The 15,473-nt window shown below is 37.1% G+C and overlaps 2 protein-coding genes across 3 annotated transcripts in view; one reads left to right on the forward strand and one right to left on the reverse strand.

The window, feature by feature from the left end:
* Positions 1–1,444: 1,444 nt before the first annotated feature.
* Positions 1,445–15,473, reverse strand: part of LOC124306911 (RING finger protein 17) — a 108,195-nt gene continuing 94,166 nt past the window's right edge. The window contains exons 6-28 of one of the 2 annotated variants that reach the window (XM_046768082.1): positions 9,537–9,770; positions 9,266–9,393; positions 9,004–9,158; positions 8,661–8,777; positions 8,406–8,555; positions 7,909–8,188; positions 7,545–7,704; positions 7,325–7,438; positions 7,115–7,217; positions 6,841–7,013; positions 6,507–6,736; positions 5,281–5,875; positions 5,048–5,190; positions 4,492–4,838; positions 4,175–4,350; positions 3,950–4,069; positions 3,704–3,814; positions 3,323–3,619; positions 3,032–3,244; positions 2,577–2,670; positions 2,308–2,443; positions 2,001–2,163; positions 1,445–1,880 (exon numbers count right to left, since the gene is read on the reverse strand). In XM_046768082.1, coding sequence (XP_046624038.1) covers positions 1,770–1,880; positions 2,001–2,163; positions 2,308–2,443; positions 2,577–2,670; positions 3,032–3,244; positions 3,323–3,619; positions 3,704–3,814; positions 3,950–4,069; positions 4,175–4,350; positions 4,492–4,838; positions 5,048–5,190; positions 5,281–5,875; positions 6,507–6,736; positions 6,841–7,013; positions 7,115–7,217; positions 7,325–7,438; positions 7,545–7,704; positions 7,909–8,188; positions 8,406–8,555; positions 8,661–8,777; positions 9,004–9,158; positions 9,266–9,393; positions 9,537–9,770 — 4,350 coding nt within the window. In that variant the 3' untranslated portion in view covers positions 1,445–1,769. Of the gene's footprint in view, positions 1,881–2,000; positions 2,164–2,307; positions 2,444–2,576; positions 2,671–3,031; positions 3,245–3,322; positions 3,620–3,703; positions 3,815–3,949; positions 4,070–4,174; positions 4,351–4,491; positions 4,839–5,047; positions 5,191–5,280; positions 5,876–6,506; positions 6,737–6,840; positions 7,014–7,114; positions 7,218–7,324; positions 7,439–7,544; positions 7,705–7,908; positions 8,189–8,405; positions 8,556–8,660; positions 8,778–9,003; positions 9,159–9,265; positions 9,394–9,536; positions 9,771–15,473 lie in introns of those variants that run through there. The other variant, XR_006908718.1, reaches the window with a different exon arrangement.
* LOC124307086 (uncharacterized) overlaps positions 10,874–15,473 on the forward strand; it is a 22,748-nt gene continuing 18,148 nt past the window's right edge. The window contains exon 1 of the mRNA XM_046768449.1: positions 10,874–11,228. Coding sequence (XP_046624405.1) covers positions 11,168–11,228 — 61 coding nt within the window. The 5' untranslated portion in view covers positions 10,874–11,167. The remainder of the gene's footprint in view (positions 11,229–15,473) is intronic.

A 15,473-nucleotide genomic window follows, 5' to 3' on the forward strand; every position in this document is an offset into this window, starting at 1 on the left:
AAATGTGTGTTAAAATACACTCGAAGTGTTAAGAAGCGTCGTTCTTTCTCTCCCTATCACCTTTCTAGGTCTTTAAATCACTACGCAGCGTTAAATACTGTCTCATATACGAAGCATCCATTTCATCTCGTTCAGAATTAGCGCATCCGTTATGTATTGCAGTTACTCTGAATTTTTTTCCATCCGAATACTTTTCGAAAAACAATTCCGCTTCTCCACCCAACGCAGATGCTTCACTGGCGACCAGCTAAAACAGCGTTTCGATTCTACGCCTATGAAAATTCAAGATCGAGAGAGCAAACGAAAAGTTGTTGGAATAATTGTGAAGACTAATGTTATGGAATACATCGAGCGCGCGTCGAATAGAATCCCATTTCGAAATGAATAATTCTTCTCTTTTCATATCATAGCTAATCTAGTAATGTAGGTAAATAGGATGGTTGGAGGTGATCGGAAATGGTAGGACATTTCAAAAGTTAAAGTCGACGATGATCCCGTGCATCAATTTTATCGTTACAGATTTTCTTTTTCCATGAGGCATAGAGTATTCAACAACGATAATGCAGTCCTTAAAATTCATCATTCATCTCTGTCTGGAAAGCTAATTCGCAAGGCGTGGAGTTCTATTCTATTTGCATTATTAGAAAAATACCCGTACTCTACATACACTGTTTCTAATCTTTTGCTACATTTGGTTTAATCCCCATGCTTCCACAGCACGAATAGTCGGAAATGTTTTTGATTATCCATAATAAAATAAAAGAAGTAACAAAGCTTAAATTTATTGTGAAAGCTCTAATGAATACATCAAACTGCGGTCGAATCAATTCATTTATTATTTGCACATGACCTCTGGATATTTGATAAATTATTCCTCAATACATTGAAACATACGTATTTATAATGAAATATCATGCAAAGGGGTTAACCTTCCTTTTTTTTTGACCAAAAAATTTTTCGTCTCAGAATTGATTCGTATGACTCTTTCCCGACCATTCGGACCCCAAGGAACTCAGAAAAGGCAGCAAAAGGAGCGTGGGATCAACGGGAGAGAAGATACGAGGAAAAAAGCACCTGCTGAAAAATGTCGAAAATTCAGGTTTTCGTTTTTTGGCTGTAACTTTCGATGCGTTGATCGCAGCGTATTGGGACTGCGCCCAATCGACTTCTCTCGCAAAATTACGACCAAATAGTGCCACAATTGATTTATTCCAGCACTTTTGAAAATCGCGAAAATTTTCGCCAAAAATCCATAGAGGTTCCTCAACCACAGGTTCAGAGAACAGCACAGAACAGTTGTATATTCATCTGATATCTCTTAAAGTGATCTACAAAATTTCTTACATGTATTACGTCTTTTTGAGCACTTTTTTTGGATATAATTATCATGGCAGAACTAGTTTTAGTGGAGAAGGAAAAAATAACTTCCAGTTGGCTGAAGGAATTGTGAAAATTGTCATGTGCGCTTTATTCAACATAATCTTACACGAAATAACTAATGTCTTGAATAAAACTAATAGAATATCATAGAATGAAAGTAATACGATTATATATTATAAATTGTAATCGCACTTATGCAAATCTGACTCATCTGAGTGAACATCTCGTAGTACAGTCCTACTTTGGTGGGCAATGAAACTAAAAAATCTGTCACAATATCTCAGTCATTGTGTAATCATTCATATATCATGTCCGGAAATAAAACTCTGTTGTTACTTAGAAAAAAACTAAAAGATCACAAATTTGTTTGGCCTATCAGAACTTCTGAATTACTCCTGCACTATTTTAAACACACCGTCTTGTATTAGGTTTTCATAGAGCAGCCTATTGCATTCATCATCAGAGTACAGCTCCACATCCAATTTATTAGAACAACGATTCTGGAACAGCGATGAGATCAATAGTTATTGCAAAATTAGTCATTAGTTGACGAAGCGTCAAGTAAAAAAATAAACATAGTTTATTCAGCAGTCAATCAAATTCGGGATCACCTTACGTACCTTGACTTTAGCTTTTACAACTCCGCTATAAAATACATGTTCAACTTTCTGAACCATCACCGGTAGAGATATTTCCGCATCCTGATCTTGATGAATATTCCATAATTTACATCGATAAGTCATGACAGGTACGTCCAGCCAGTCTTTCTTCAATGAATGTATTCTGGGGTAATAAAAAATTGTAACGATTATTCAAGTGTGTAATTCAAGAGTTTTTCACAAAATGTCATTCAATCTTTGATTTACAATATTAATGAAAAATTATAAAATTATTCAACTACCGATTAAAAAATAATGATAAACTAACTTTCCAATGTACTGGTGTTCCTCGTCTCCGTAGTCCATGTACATTACTTTGACACGTTCAGTATCAGGTTCAATTTCAGTTATAGAAGCTCGGTACCATATACCATTACTTCCATACTTGGCGCAGCACGGAGCACCTGTAATAATATGACAGAGTGACACTTGTTGCAGTTCAGAATCGGGATGGAGATAATAAAAAAAAAATAAAATAATAATATTGTGCTGTCCCAGATTAGAAAAAAAAGAGGTAATCATTACAAGTGTAATTACCTAATCTTACTTCTTTGAGCACTGGTTGATCACATGCTTCTTCTTGCATATCATTTTCAACACGTTTCAGTTCTTGGTGACACATACTTAGAAACTGTGAAAGATTAATATAGTATTTGGAAAATTGTTATTAAGGTATAATTTGCATAGAGTATGTTCAAGAACTGCATCAGAGTGGGGCGAAACAATGTCTAAAAATGTGACATATGAGGTAAATGACCGTTAAATGTGATTTTAGAAACGACTTTTAATGAGGAAGAATATGATATTCACAAAGATAGCTTTGCAGGAATCTCACAGTTTCAAGTTTTGTCAGAATTAACTTTTTTCAATTTATTTTCCGTGAAACATCATATTACGAGTAAGTGTACCCAGAAAAAAAAGTGGGAGATATTAAATTTTAATAAGATGCTGTTTTGACCGATAGAAAATATGGAATTACTATACTTAGATACCTCGAGTTCGGAGGAAGGGTGGAGCTGTGCACAGAACTCAGTGGCGGTTATCATATGGCACGGATCAAGATTTATAATTTCTACATGATTTGGAATATCGAACATATAATAATTTTGAGGGCAAACGTTATTATCTTCAGATTCTTCGTCATGACCGCCATCATCGACTTCATTTTGTGGAGTAGAAGATACAGTAATTGATTCTTTAAAATCCTGTAAACATAAACACAACGAATGATTCGTATATTCCATTGATATTATATTTGAATGAAGAGTCATTTATAAACTAACATTCGTGGTAATATGGTTCTGTATTCCAGAGATGTCAAGCGAACCAGAAATTATTTTATCGAAATTTGCAGGTTTCATTTCTGGAGATTTGGATTCAAGACTCGTAGACAGTTGAAACATCGGCTCTGAAGTACTTCTGGGATCACAGCCTTCAATACTTCCTTCAATAATCACATCCGCATCATCCGAACTGTCGTGACGAGAATCTACGTCCAATTCACGGATTCGGAAATGCAGAGTGCATCGTAAATAACAAATTAAATCTATTCCTTGGAATTCTCTAAGGTTTATTGATATCTGCAATGTAAATAATGGAATCAAGGAGACGTACATTTAAAAAATTCATTATTTAATATTATGGATGAATGTTCACTAGCTCACAACAAGGTGATCCGGTTTTCTATCCAGAATCGTAATGTCGTTCTTTTTGTCAACTACCAGTGCGTGGATTGTATCTAAATTGGATATACTCCACTTATCGTCTGGTGTATCCTGAAAGTAAAATGTTTGAATAAAGTGCATGGATTTTAAAGATGCATACCATATTTTTCAAAGAAATTCGCAGCCATCTATATATTGGATACAGCTAAGAAGTGATACCTGTCATGATTGTAAAATAAAACTTACTGGGATTAGACCGTGTACCACACATTTTGTAGCTTGAATTGGAATGTGTTCCATAATGACCCGTTTTCTCAACGTGCCAAGTTTGCATTCATCTACATTCCCATAATCTACAAAGACCACCTGTAAAAAATAGAAAAATGCAGTAATGTTTTGTAGAGTGTTTAATTCTGGATAAAAAAATATCAAAAAAAACATTCAACTATGATAAATAACTGAATGGAATACCTTGACTTCATCATTCTCTAAGAGTTCAAGAACTTGAGCTCTGTACCACTTCTTGTCAACATGATATTGAGCAATACAAAGGTCATTTGGTGCCCAAAACATGTCACATGCCTGCGGTTTTGAATCTTTGAAGTGGGCTTGCAGCGCAGCATCGATATGTGCCAATGTATCGCCATCTGATGAGTAATTAGAAATTAAAAATTAGAGCGCATAGGTTTAATAACTGGATTACACCAGTTGCAGCAGTAAACATGTATCGGTCAGTTGTGTTTTTCAGCAGAACTACAGTCTTTATTTTGATGGTAACAGCAACGTACTTTGTTTTGGTGAGTGTAGATATATGGTGCAGTTAAGGTCCACATAAGTGGAAAATGCACAGAATTTATCATCTATGATCGGAGATGCTGGTATCCAGGCTGAAAAGGGGGGAGGTATCGGATCTTCATCTTCAGATTCGTCATTTTCTTCTCTGCTTGCAGTATCAGACTCTGACATATTGATTGAGAAAGGGGCTACTGATGCATCACTCATTACATCTGAATGGGAACTGTGCATTCTGTTTTTTGCCACCCATTCAACATCGGTGAAATGTTGTTTTTCATCATTTTGTTGCAACTGCTGTCTCAAGTCAACAGCCAATACTTTCTCTTCCTCATCTTTGTATCTAAGAATTTCAAAACAATAAAAAAAACTTTATTATCTTGGGCACGAAGCAAGTATGTTAATAGATTGAGAAGAAAAAGCTGAAAAATAAATTGAATTAACTGATTCATATTTGAAATTTGTCTGTAGTGTCTGTATTTGAAGTATAAAATACCTAAGCTTAGAATTACTTTTTCTTTAGACACGTTTTCGTACGTCTGCAATACTCACCCTCTGACTGGCAGAGCAACGCCTTTCTTAATCAGCATTTGATTGACTGAATTGATTTCAACAATAGTTGGAGCCAATGCCCCTTCCAGTCTTGTTTCTCGAACCCAAAGCACAACGCATATAGCATCATCTTCTATGCCTGCCTGAACAATGATCAAAATAAATTTCATTACATAGTTTTGGAATGAACTGATATGTTTGATTACACTTTGACAGTAAAGTTTTTTACATACCACTTTGGATATATAAAATAGCGAATGTTGATTTTCGTTTATAATATCAGTTAGCACTTGGCAAGAAGAAGAAACCCATGTTGCTGATCCGCCACAGGGAAGAATTCCAGCTAATTTAACTTTAAATGCCCGTGATGGTATATTTGCATAGTCTGGGTGTAAGGTTTGCAAATCTTGAATTCCCACTGTCTCTGTAATGCCGATATCATACAAGAACACCACGACTTTTGTTGGCGAAGCAATTTCGATTATTTTCGCACGGTGGTAAAATTTATCCTTAGCAGAATAAGCTACACAAACGTCGTTTTGCTTCCACTCTTCGCTTTCTCCAGATTTATACGCATTATAAAACTGTTGCAATTTTTCCATCATGTCTTTTATAACTTTTGTACAGCTCACGTCACCAACATAAATGCAATCCGGAGATACCACATGTAATACGTTTACACACATCCTAAATGGATCTGGTTCTGCCAGATCATTTGCCAAATATTCATCGTCAACATTCTCAGAAACTTGACTGTATTTTTTAGCCTTATTGCCTTTTTTCTTTCGCTTTTTTGTCACAGTTTTTGGCATATTCATAAACTTTGAGCTATTTGCAAATAAACAAAGAATTAGTAATATATTTAACTAACGCCAAAAACACATGTTTTTGTAATACAGTGGCCTTCCAGAGATAATCTGCTTCGAAATGATATGGTGCCGGAAACATTCCTGGCAATGCTATCCCCACTCTGTTCGTACGGACAGTGTACTGTGATGTCACACCCAGATAGTAGAGAGTTGAGGAGTAGGATGTAGTGCAAATTGCAATATGTACACCATATGAAATCCGAAACTGAGTGGCTAAGCTAGTCACTTTCAATCAGGATCAGGTGTCTTGGAATAGCAACATCGGAATAACCGAGTCCAATAGTTTTGAATATTGTTTCTATATGCTTAAAGTAAATTCAAAAAAATTTTCACGATACTGCCTGCCTGCAGGGAATAGGAGACTAAAATAAAAATGATCTATCTATAAACTTATAGTAGTAAGCTTGTTCTGATTCATCTCTTTTGTCATTGTTCATGAAAATATTCATAGCGTGCGACAAATTTAGCCCAGCAAGGAATCAATTAAATTTATGTCCTAGAATAGCTTCTTCTAAGATGAGTTGGATATTGTGTTATCCTTGGAAGACCAGCACTTTCACTTTCTGATAATAGGAGTATAAAAAACGTACCTAGTCCCAGTGCTAATGGCATATCCTTTTTCAACTAACATAGCGTTGAAGTTGACATCGTTATTTTCCATTGGGATGTAAAGAGCAACTTTAAAGCAATCACTTTCCTTTGAGAATACAAATATTTTTAACATTCGAGATTCCAAGGTTTCCATCATAAATTTCTGTGTCTCCAAGATTGTTTCGCTGTCATTCACAGGTACGACATCCTTCAGTGATATTTTGAATGCCTAAGACGTAAAATTTCTTAATTCCCACAGAGTAGATACCAGAAAGAAAATACTTTAATTGGCAGAAATTTCGTAACAATTTTCATCGATATAGGTTCACTCACCAAAGCAGTGAGAGACATAAATTGATTATGGAGCCTTCTGATTTGGTCATACTCATATTCACGTTTACATCCAATATCAACAGAGAACACTTCCACTTTCCGATTTCCAAGTAAGTTAGTGACTCTTCCTCGATACCACATACCATCATTGGACAACACAGCACAAGGCATACCTAAGAAATGTTAGCATAATTTGACACTTATATCGAAACACCATGGACTCGAAATGTTACAGAGATTATCAATCAATTCAAACCATAAAGTTTATTAATACCTATTTGCGGTGTATAAATTATCCCTTTATTTATTCCGATCTTTCCATATTCGATCGTCATGTCGTTTGTCAGTTTTGTCAAATGCATCTGACCATCGCCGATCTGTAAGATATAACTTAAAGTTGAAAAGGTCTCATAAATAAAATAAGCATTTATAAAAACTCATTGAAACCTGAATTCACTTAGACAAACATCAATCAAATACAAACCTTTTGTACGTATAAACAATCTGGCGACTCTATATAAGTCGCATAAACGTCGTAAGAATTATCAATCGCTATTTCTTCTTCAAAGAATTTCCTCAATGATTCGGGATTAGTTCTCTGTAAATTGAAAACACATGTATTAATTTTACGAATAACATTATTTTATGATTTTGTTTTTTTCCCCATCTTACCAGTATTGTTAAATAAATACTGCAAACTTTACCTTCAATCTTTCGTTTGTTATGAAACAGCCGTATTCCAGAAAGATAAGAGCATCCCGAATCGAAACAGGACGATCCCCATCACCTGCCGATATTTTTGTAATGTCGACATGACAAATACCGTTGCACACTTTATACACGTGCATGACTGTATGCGATTTACTGAAACGAAATTGAGAAGTTTTAAAAATAGTGAAATCTTAAAGGACATACACAATTTTAAAGATATTTTCTAATCGCAGCAAATATTCACGTATACTTTCAGTATACACAAAGTTGTTCACAGTTGGAACTTATTAGGGCACAATAATTGATTAAGTGAAGGGATGCAGTTGACGACATAAAAAAGAAGCATTGAAAACTTACCCGCCGACCATTTCGTACATAGCTTTGTTAGCATCTATTGACCACTGACCATCTTTTGGGACAATGTCGTACAGAGCGCACAGTCTGGCCATAACAGGTACGAGGGAACTTTGTACCGTCATATTTCTCATTCTAGAAAGGGGAACTAAAATTTCCGTATTCCCATAGTCTATGTAAAAAACGTCACCGACCTGAGAACCATTTTTATCCAAATACAGCTTTACGATACGACCCCGATACCATTTCATATCATTTCCGTACTGAACCAGATATAATTTATCTGTAACAGAAACAGAATTAATGATGTAACGCCTTATGCGTCTTAGGCGCATAATAACGTCACTAACATCATCCCTCACTCGACCCGCACAAGCTATCAGCTTATAGGGACATACCTGAAACGGTATGGCGGTACTGAAGTGTTTATTGTTATTATCATATTATCATTATAATATCGTGTTCAATTCTTTTCAAAGTTAAGCTTGGCAAATTCTTACTCAATTCTAATTCTGCAGGTAGGGCTGAAGTAGCTGCTTGTTTCGCGAGTGCTTTGTGTAGTTGAACCAATTCTGAGCTACGGGACAATGGTTGAGTATAAAAATACGATGGATCCTTGATGTACGGAATTGTAACATTCTCACTAACACCTGAAATATATTATTATTTTTTCTTATCTAATAATCATATACGTATTAGAAATACCGATTGATACAATAATTGATTTTAAAATATAATGCATATCGACACGATACCTTCCATAAGACCGTTGTTCATGTTTGGATCAGATGCTAATAGTGAAGAAGTACTGATGGCTGTTAAACTTCTATTCAAACTTATCGGAGACGATTTCAAAGTAGGTATCCCAGGCTCTGCAAAAAAGAAACGAAAAACAGTAGGATCAATACATACAAAAATATGGATGACTATAATTCAGAATTGTTGACATAGATAGCTGTGACATTGCCAGCTACATTGCCAGATTTAGTACACGGTTCTTAATATATGAGAAAAAAGACAGAATGATGTAAATTTCACCATCATGTTCGAATACGAATATTTCTAAAATGTACTGTAAATAATTTTTGAACAGTTTACTTTTTGGTAATGTGATTTCCTCGCGATTAATCGGTTCTATTTCGTAGTCTTCTGGCAATTCTTCAGTCTTTAATAAGCAATAATTCGGAATAGGTGGGATTTCAACACAGCAGTGTTCCTTGAGAGATTCAGTTATGGTTTCGTCGATATGCAGTCTAGAAAATGAGAGCGCAAGTCAAATTTACAGCATACAAACAAGACAAAGAATGCCAAAGAAAACTCATCAAGAACGTATGATATTGAGGTCAAATTTTCATCTTACGAAAATTTCTCGCCGGGGACAGAGTTACGAAAAAGATGACAAGGCAAGTCTAAAATCTGCTCCAGTTTATCGATAATTGCCGTCATATTTACGGCAGAATCACTTTCTTGTAATGCTACTGTTCCTGCCTGTGAGAAAAAAAAAGTAATTAACAAGCTTGTAATGACAATGATAGCTTGACTAGAGTAAAAAGAGAAAGGTAAAATAAAAATTTCTTCAACAACAAGTAAAATAAGGCAATTTCAAGTAAAAGCTAAACGTAAAAGCGTACATTTAATCCATTTTCAATTTCATTTTTCTGTTCTTTCAGTCGTTCCTTTATCGCGGCAATATTACTTCCAACAAAATTCTGCTGCTCCTGTAGCTGGTTGATCAAACGGTGTTCAATATTTTGCAAAACACCGTGTAGGTAAGTAAAATGTTGGATAAGTGCGGCTTCGACTTTTTCTCTATCCGTATCACTGCCGTATGATGTGTCGAGGGCGGGTAGAGGTTTCGACAATTTCTGAAACAGAAAAAGAATATACCATGTAAATAATTTTACCGTTTTCTTCACTGAAACATGGGGATAAAAAATTTTGGATACAGCCGTGTCAAAAAGTGATCGCAAAGCCCTGCTGCGGAAATCGAGAACCGCGATTCACGTATAATTACATATTTCATCAGTTATTTTATTTTTGTACAATTTAAGAAGTAAAGTTACGCCGACCAATCTCCTGGGAATAATGAGAATCCTGAAACTTGCGAAAAAGGGCGGAAGAAAAGATGAAGATAGGTATATACAAACACAGGCACGCATCTGAGGAAACGTAAAAGAAAGTCGCAGAGAGCAGCAGGTGAGTTGGTACCTTCTTTTCAACTGGGTCAAGTCGCGCCAGCAATTAAATGTAGTTGAAAAACTATCTCGTTCTTAACGGTACTATGAACAGACGTAAATCATTTAAGACGCCACAGCCTCCTCACAGAACCGTTTACCTCGCACGTCGTAGATGCGACGAGAAAAGCATTTTTTTTCACCAAGTGCAGCAAAAAAGAAAAGGAAAAAAACCTTGATAAAAAAAAAAAAAAAAAAAAACTGTTGAAGCATTTTTTTCTGTTGATAAAATCAACGGATATTTGAAAGAAAAATCCCTACATGGGAATTTAAAAATACTTGTGAAGTATCGAGTTACTTCGTAAGCACGATGTTGAAGTAACGTGACGAACTTGAATCTCGTGATAATTGAGACAAAACGAGCGTGGTAGTAGAAAAAGGTAAAATATGTCGTAGGAATAGTTATAACGATAGTAACGATCGTCGCGAACAGAAAGTGACATTCGTTAAAGCCGGCTGAGCATCGAAGCCGCGTTTAATTTCCAAGGCAATTATAATGATAAGAGTAAATCGTGATTTGTATCGAATCCTCCTCCCAAAGAGCCTGCAAGGTACGCACACGGTGTAAGATTCTTTCGATCGTTGATCGAGACCGAGGAACAAGGCTGCTATTGGAATGCCTCGGTGAGGTAGAATGGAACGAACCGTACATCGTCGTGTCTACCTAACGATGAAAGAGGAACTCGGAGGCCAGCAGCACTCCCTCCAATGCATTCTGCCGGCCGATGAGCGTTCAGCTTCAGTCTTTCTCGTTCCTACAGGCAGCCAAGACGCGGTTTTAAAACGAATCAAGCCGAGAAAAGGCTCTGAAAAATATTTCGCGTAGATCGTTATAGAAACGACGAGAGGGTTCCGCGATAACGTCGAATAGAATACGTGATTGGGGTTGCTTCGATTTCGAGGAATGATGCAGCGTCCGATCGGTTCGCGAAAATCGTGAAAATCGCACGAGTTTTCATACGATTCTCTCTTTAAGTGAACAGAGAGAGAAAAACCCGTCGCCTCTACGCAGGAGAATCCCAGTGATCATGAGGGTTTTAAGCACCGTAGTAATTTTCATCAGTATTGATATTCTCCTACCTGCAACGGGTGAGTTTGGTACAAAAATTCGTCGACGTCAACAAATGTCAAAATTTTGGTTTTGACAACGTTCAAACTTCCCAGTCTTCCGCTGATCTCGTGTGTTTGGTTCCACGCTTTTCAAGCTCTACGACAAGTGAAACTTAAAACGCGTAATTCTAATTTTCGTATGAAATAGATTTTGAACAGTCATATAGATTAACTAATACCCGACAATTTTTTTTTTTTTACAACGATACCATTGTCTTATTTACAACGGTAAAAATTTCGTTGCGCGAAGTCGGTTGATATTCTATTTTCCTTATACGTACGAATCATGCGGGACATTCCAGATTTATCCAAACACAAAATCGGAAAAATACCGTTAACGATATGAAAATATTTGTAGGAAAGAGTTAATAAAACGTAATTATTATTCCGCGGAAGCTTCTACGTATACCTACCAATGCATACGGTAAAGAATGAAGAGAAAAAAAAAAAAGCTCACAGATTTACTCGGCAACGAGGTAAACAACGGGTAAAGCTCGACTAGCGCGTCCCGGAATGGTGTTACCATGGCAACCGAATTACGGGATTTCTCTACCCGACAAGAAATAACACGGTACTTTGCAGGAGCCCATTTTGAAACTGTAAACTTATTTCCACGAATCCGGACAAACGGTGAAAAAATGTTTAATAAAAAAAACATAAAAAAAAAAAAAAGGAATGGAAGGATACAAAATGCGTTGAAATTTAAAGGATCGTCGTCCCTGCACTCGGCACAGTTTTGTGGGCGTTCGATGCTCTCTCATATTTTTACACAGGCTAATGAACTTTGTTACCGATTCGTGCATACGCCGTATATGTATACCTATATGATACCATGGGCGGTGATCGGAGAAACACATGGGGATTGTGTCGTGTCTCTTAAAATCCTTGTCTTCGGGCCGCGCCTCGGGGTAAGAAAGCAAAAGTTATTATCACTGGGAGTGGTGTTTCGATTTAAAGCTTCTGCACCACGTAGAATAATGAATATCACATATTTGCCATTTAAACTTGTGCTGAAAGTTTTGACAAAGGATTGTGTCGAGAGACAGGCTCGGTTATCCAATCCGTAACAGCGTTGGAGAATTAATCGTAAGATGTTGCAAACGTTTTGTTTTTTACATAATTCGTTTTGCAAATAACAAAAAGATACGAATAATCAATCCGTCAAATCGCTTTACCATTGAAATCGTAGCCTCTATAAGCTGTTCTCGAATTATGAAATGTGCGAAACACGAAATTAGATTGATTAGCACCACAATTAATCCTTAAGTCGATTGAATTGGATATTGAAATCGGTTAGACAGTAAACAGTTTCAACGTTTTTAGGTAACAAGTGGACGATTTTATTATGTACATATATATTTTTTTTAATATTCTTCAACGTTAACTTCGAATATCTGTCACGACGTTGTAAAGGTTACGTAATCCGATCTTCGACCGGAGCTAGCTGCGAAAGTATAGATATTGCAGCACGTGCTTTTTGATTGCAAATCTGTTTCGATGAATCATTGTCGGTAAGAGAGATCTCGGTTATACCGTTATTAAAATGAATCGACGATAAAACGATGAGAGAAAAGTGCCGAACTCATTCATTTTAATCTCACATTCGAATATCGAATAAAAACACATCCTAGGCGAGCTTGAACATATTTCCTTGGTTAACGAGAGAGCGCATGTACCTAATCAAATACTCGAAAGAGAAAAGAACCCTCGGAACCTTCCAGCTTCTCTCCTCTCTCCTCTCTCGCTCTCTCGTTGTTCAACAAAACCGAGCGAATAATCGGGAAGAACGCCTGCGGCCTGTCGGTCTACCAAGCACATTAACACGATACGCGTGTGTTAAAAGTCTGACGGAAGGACGAAATATCAGGCACGATAACACCGCGGGAGTAAGTTGCACTTTGCGTGCAGAAAACACTGCATCGGTCACGGTTACGCGGCTAAGCGTTGTTGATTTAAAGGACAAACAACACGCGGAGAGGAAGGGATTTCGAAGGAGGGCGAGGTTGTTCGGACGACAAGGACTCCAAGAACAGCCTGCCGAAGGCGTTACGCTACGCAGCCGAGGGATCTTAATGGGATAAAATAATACTGTCCGATACACACGTCCGAAGTGACAAATAAACAATGAAAATTAGGTGCTAAATTGACGCGTCTCGCGATACTTGGCGCGGTTATCAACGCTGGATGAAATTGGTCCGTAAGAGATACGATCGTTTAGCCTGTGTATAATAGTTGACTGGTTGTTGATTACCTGGTAGTACATTCAAATTGCGCCATTGATGATCGGGCAGGAATTATTGCGGACAATTGTTGGTAAATCATGAGCAGTATACGGAGCGTTAGAAACAGACGTAAAAGTTTAGGCGTAAACGACCATAAAACAGTTCGGTAAGACCGGCGTCGACTTCGTCTCGTCACTTCGGATATACCAGATCTTTACACCTCAACGGTTTCCAGCATTAAGACAATTTCGAGTGAATGCGCGTGTACGGCATCTTAGCTACGATTTCTTAGAGATTCGTATAAAAATTTCAAACGGCTACTCTTATTTCTAAACGTCTGCAAAGAGCCCCGAAGCGTTAAGATCATCGCGACTTTCGGTGAGTTTCTCGGTAATTTTTTTATCGCTGAGAAGATATGTCCTAGCCCTGTAACACAACAGGGGTTTGGCTTTGAACAAAGCGAAGCGGAAACCTTTGAAACTCGGCTATAAATTGCACTATTTATTAATTTTAAATTATCTAGGCTAGTAACGCGCACGTTTCAAGCCGCTGTTTCGATCGCTGTATTGTACATGGACTCGTACACAAGCTGAACGGATGCTTGGAAACTGAGAACACCGCATGACTCACTCGGAACAACGACGTTTGAGAGATTAATCTCATGATCTATGAGAAACAGGGATTATTATGTACGACGTTAAGCTCGTTACGTGTATACTGTATATGTATATGGTGTATATATATATATATATATCGAGTGACTCGTAGGTTCGCAAAACTTTGCAGTAGCAACCCATTTCCTCGTTTGTTTCATTATAGTTCATCACCTTGGCCTATTCCTTAAGCTGGAATAAATTGTTAGGAATTGGTTAACGGATTGAAATAATGGAAATGTAGTTTCGAGACAAACGTCCGTTTTATAATTACATTATCGCAAGTTTGATAACGAGCGACGCATTTAAAAGAAAATTTAACTTTGTCGAAATTAAAGCTGTTATCTAACGTTTCAACTGTTATATATGAATTTTACCCGTTAGATAGATTTCAATCGTCGCAAACGTTGTTTCCTCGTCGATACCACGTTTTTTTTGTTTTTGTTTGTTTGCTTTTTCTCTCGCTTAAACCATTACGTCATACTTCAACGATAAGAGATGTGTATTATTAAAAGAACGCGGAACTATCGAGAATTCTCTAACGATGAATTTGCTAGCCTTGAATTCGGTTTTTAGCCTCCGATTCTTAGCGTACGTACGACGATAGGTCTTGCATAACACGTCTACGAAAAATAACTTACAGCCTCCCTCGATCCACCGTCGTCAAAATAACTTATATTACTAATATCACAGTGTGTAACTAACAATTATGCACTCGTAACGAAAGGCAATTAACAAGTCGACGCACGCTCGTACGTTATCAAGTGTGCGCTTCTTGGCAAAGTTTTGCACGATTTGCGTTAAAGTTTAAACGGATACGCAGAGATACATGCATATACGGTTGAAATTCGTTGCGACACGCAGAAACGAGAAGTTAGCACTTGGTTGACGACGGAGTTACCTCGTTAGATAATTTGCAGTAAGACCTGGAACTGTAGTTTTGTCAAGTAAAGCTGTGTAAACGATGAATTGTTTTTTGTAAATATGCGCGTACAATTTCACTTAGTTGTTATGTAACAACACTACAAACTACGACAGTAACAGTTAATCGCCCAACAATCAAACCGAATGATTCCAGACAGCTGAATAATATTTACAAGCAATTAAAATACGGACAACGATATCTCGGATCTCTGATCAAAAGAGCCAAGGCTAAAACAGCGGCATGTTCACCAGCATTGTTGTACGAAGGCCCGAAACGGAAAGCGGATCAAAAAAAGAGACATAAAAAAAATGGTCGTGGGAACGAGTGATTTGACTCACGTATAATAATTATCGAGTTATTGTATAAGGTATAAAGTACTCGACGTGCCTCGAGTTTCAGAATACCGAGAGACGACGTGATTGGA

Source organism: Neodiprion virginianus, chromosome 1, assembly GCF_021901495.1.
Source record: "Neodiprion virginianus isolate iyNeoVirg1 chromosome 1, iyNeoVirg1.1, whole genome shotgun sequence".
In the NCBI taxonomy this organism is placed as follows: domain Eukaryota; kingdom Metazoa; phylum Arthropoda; class Insecta; order Hymenoptera; family Diprionidae; genus Neodiprion; species Neodiprion virginianus.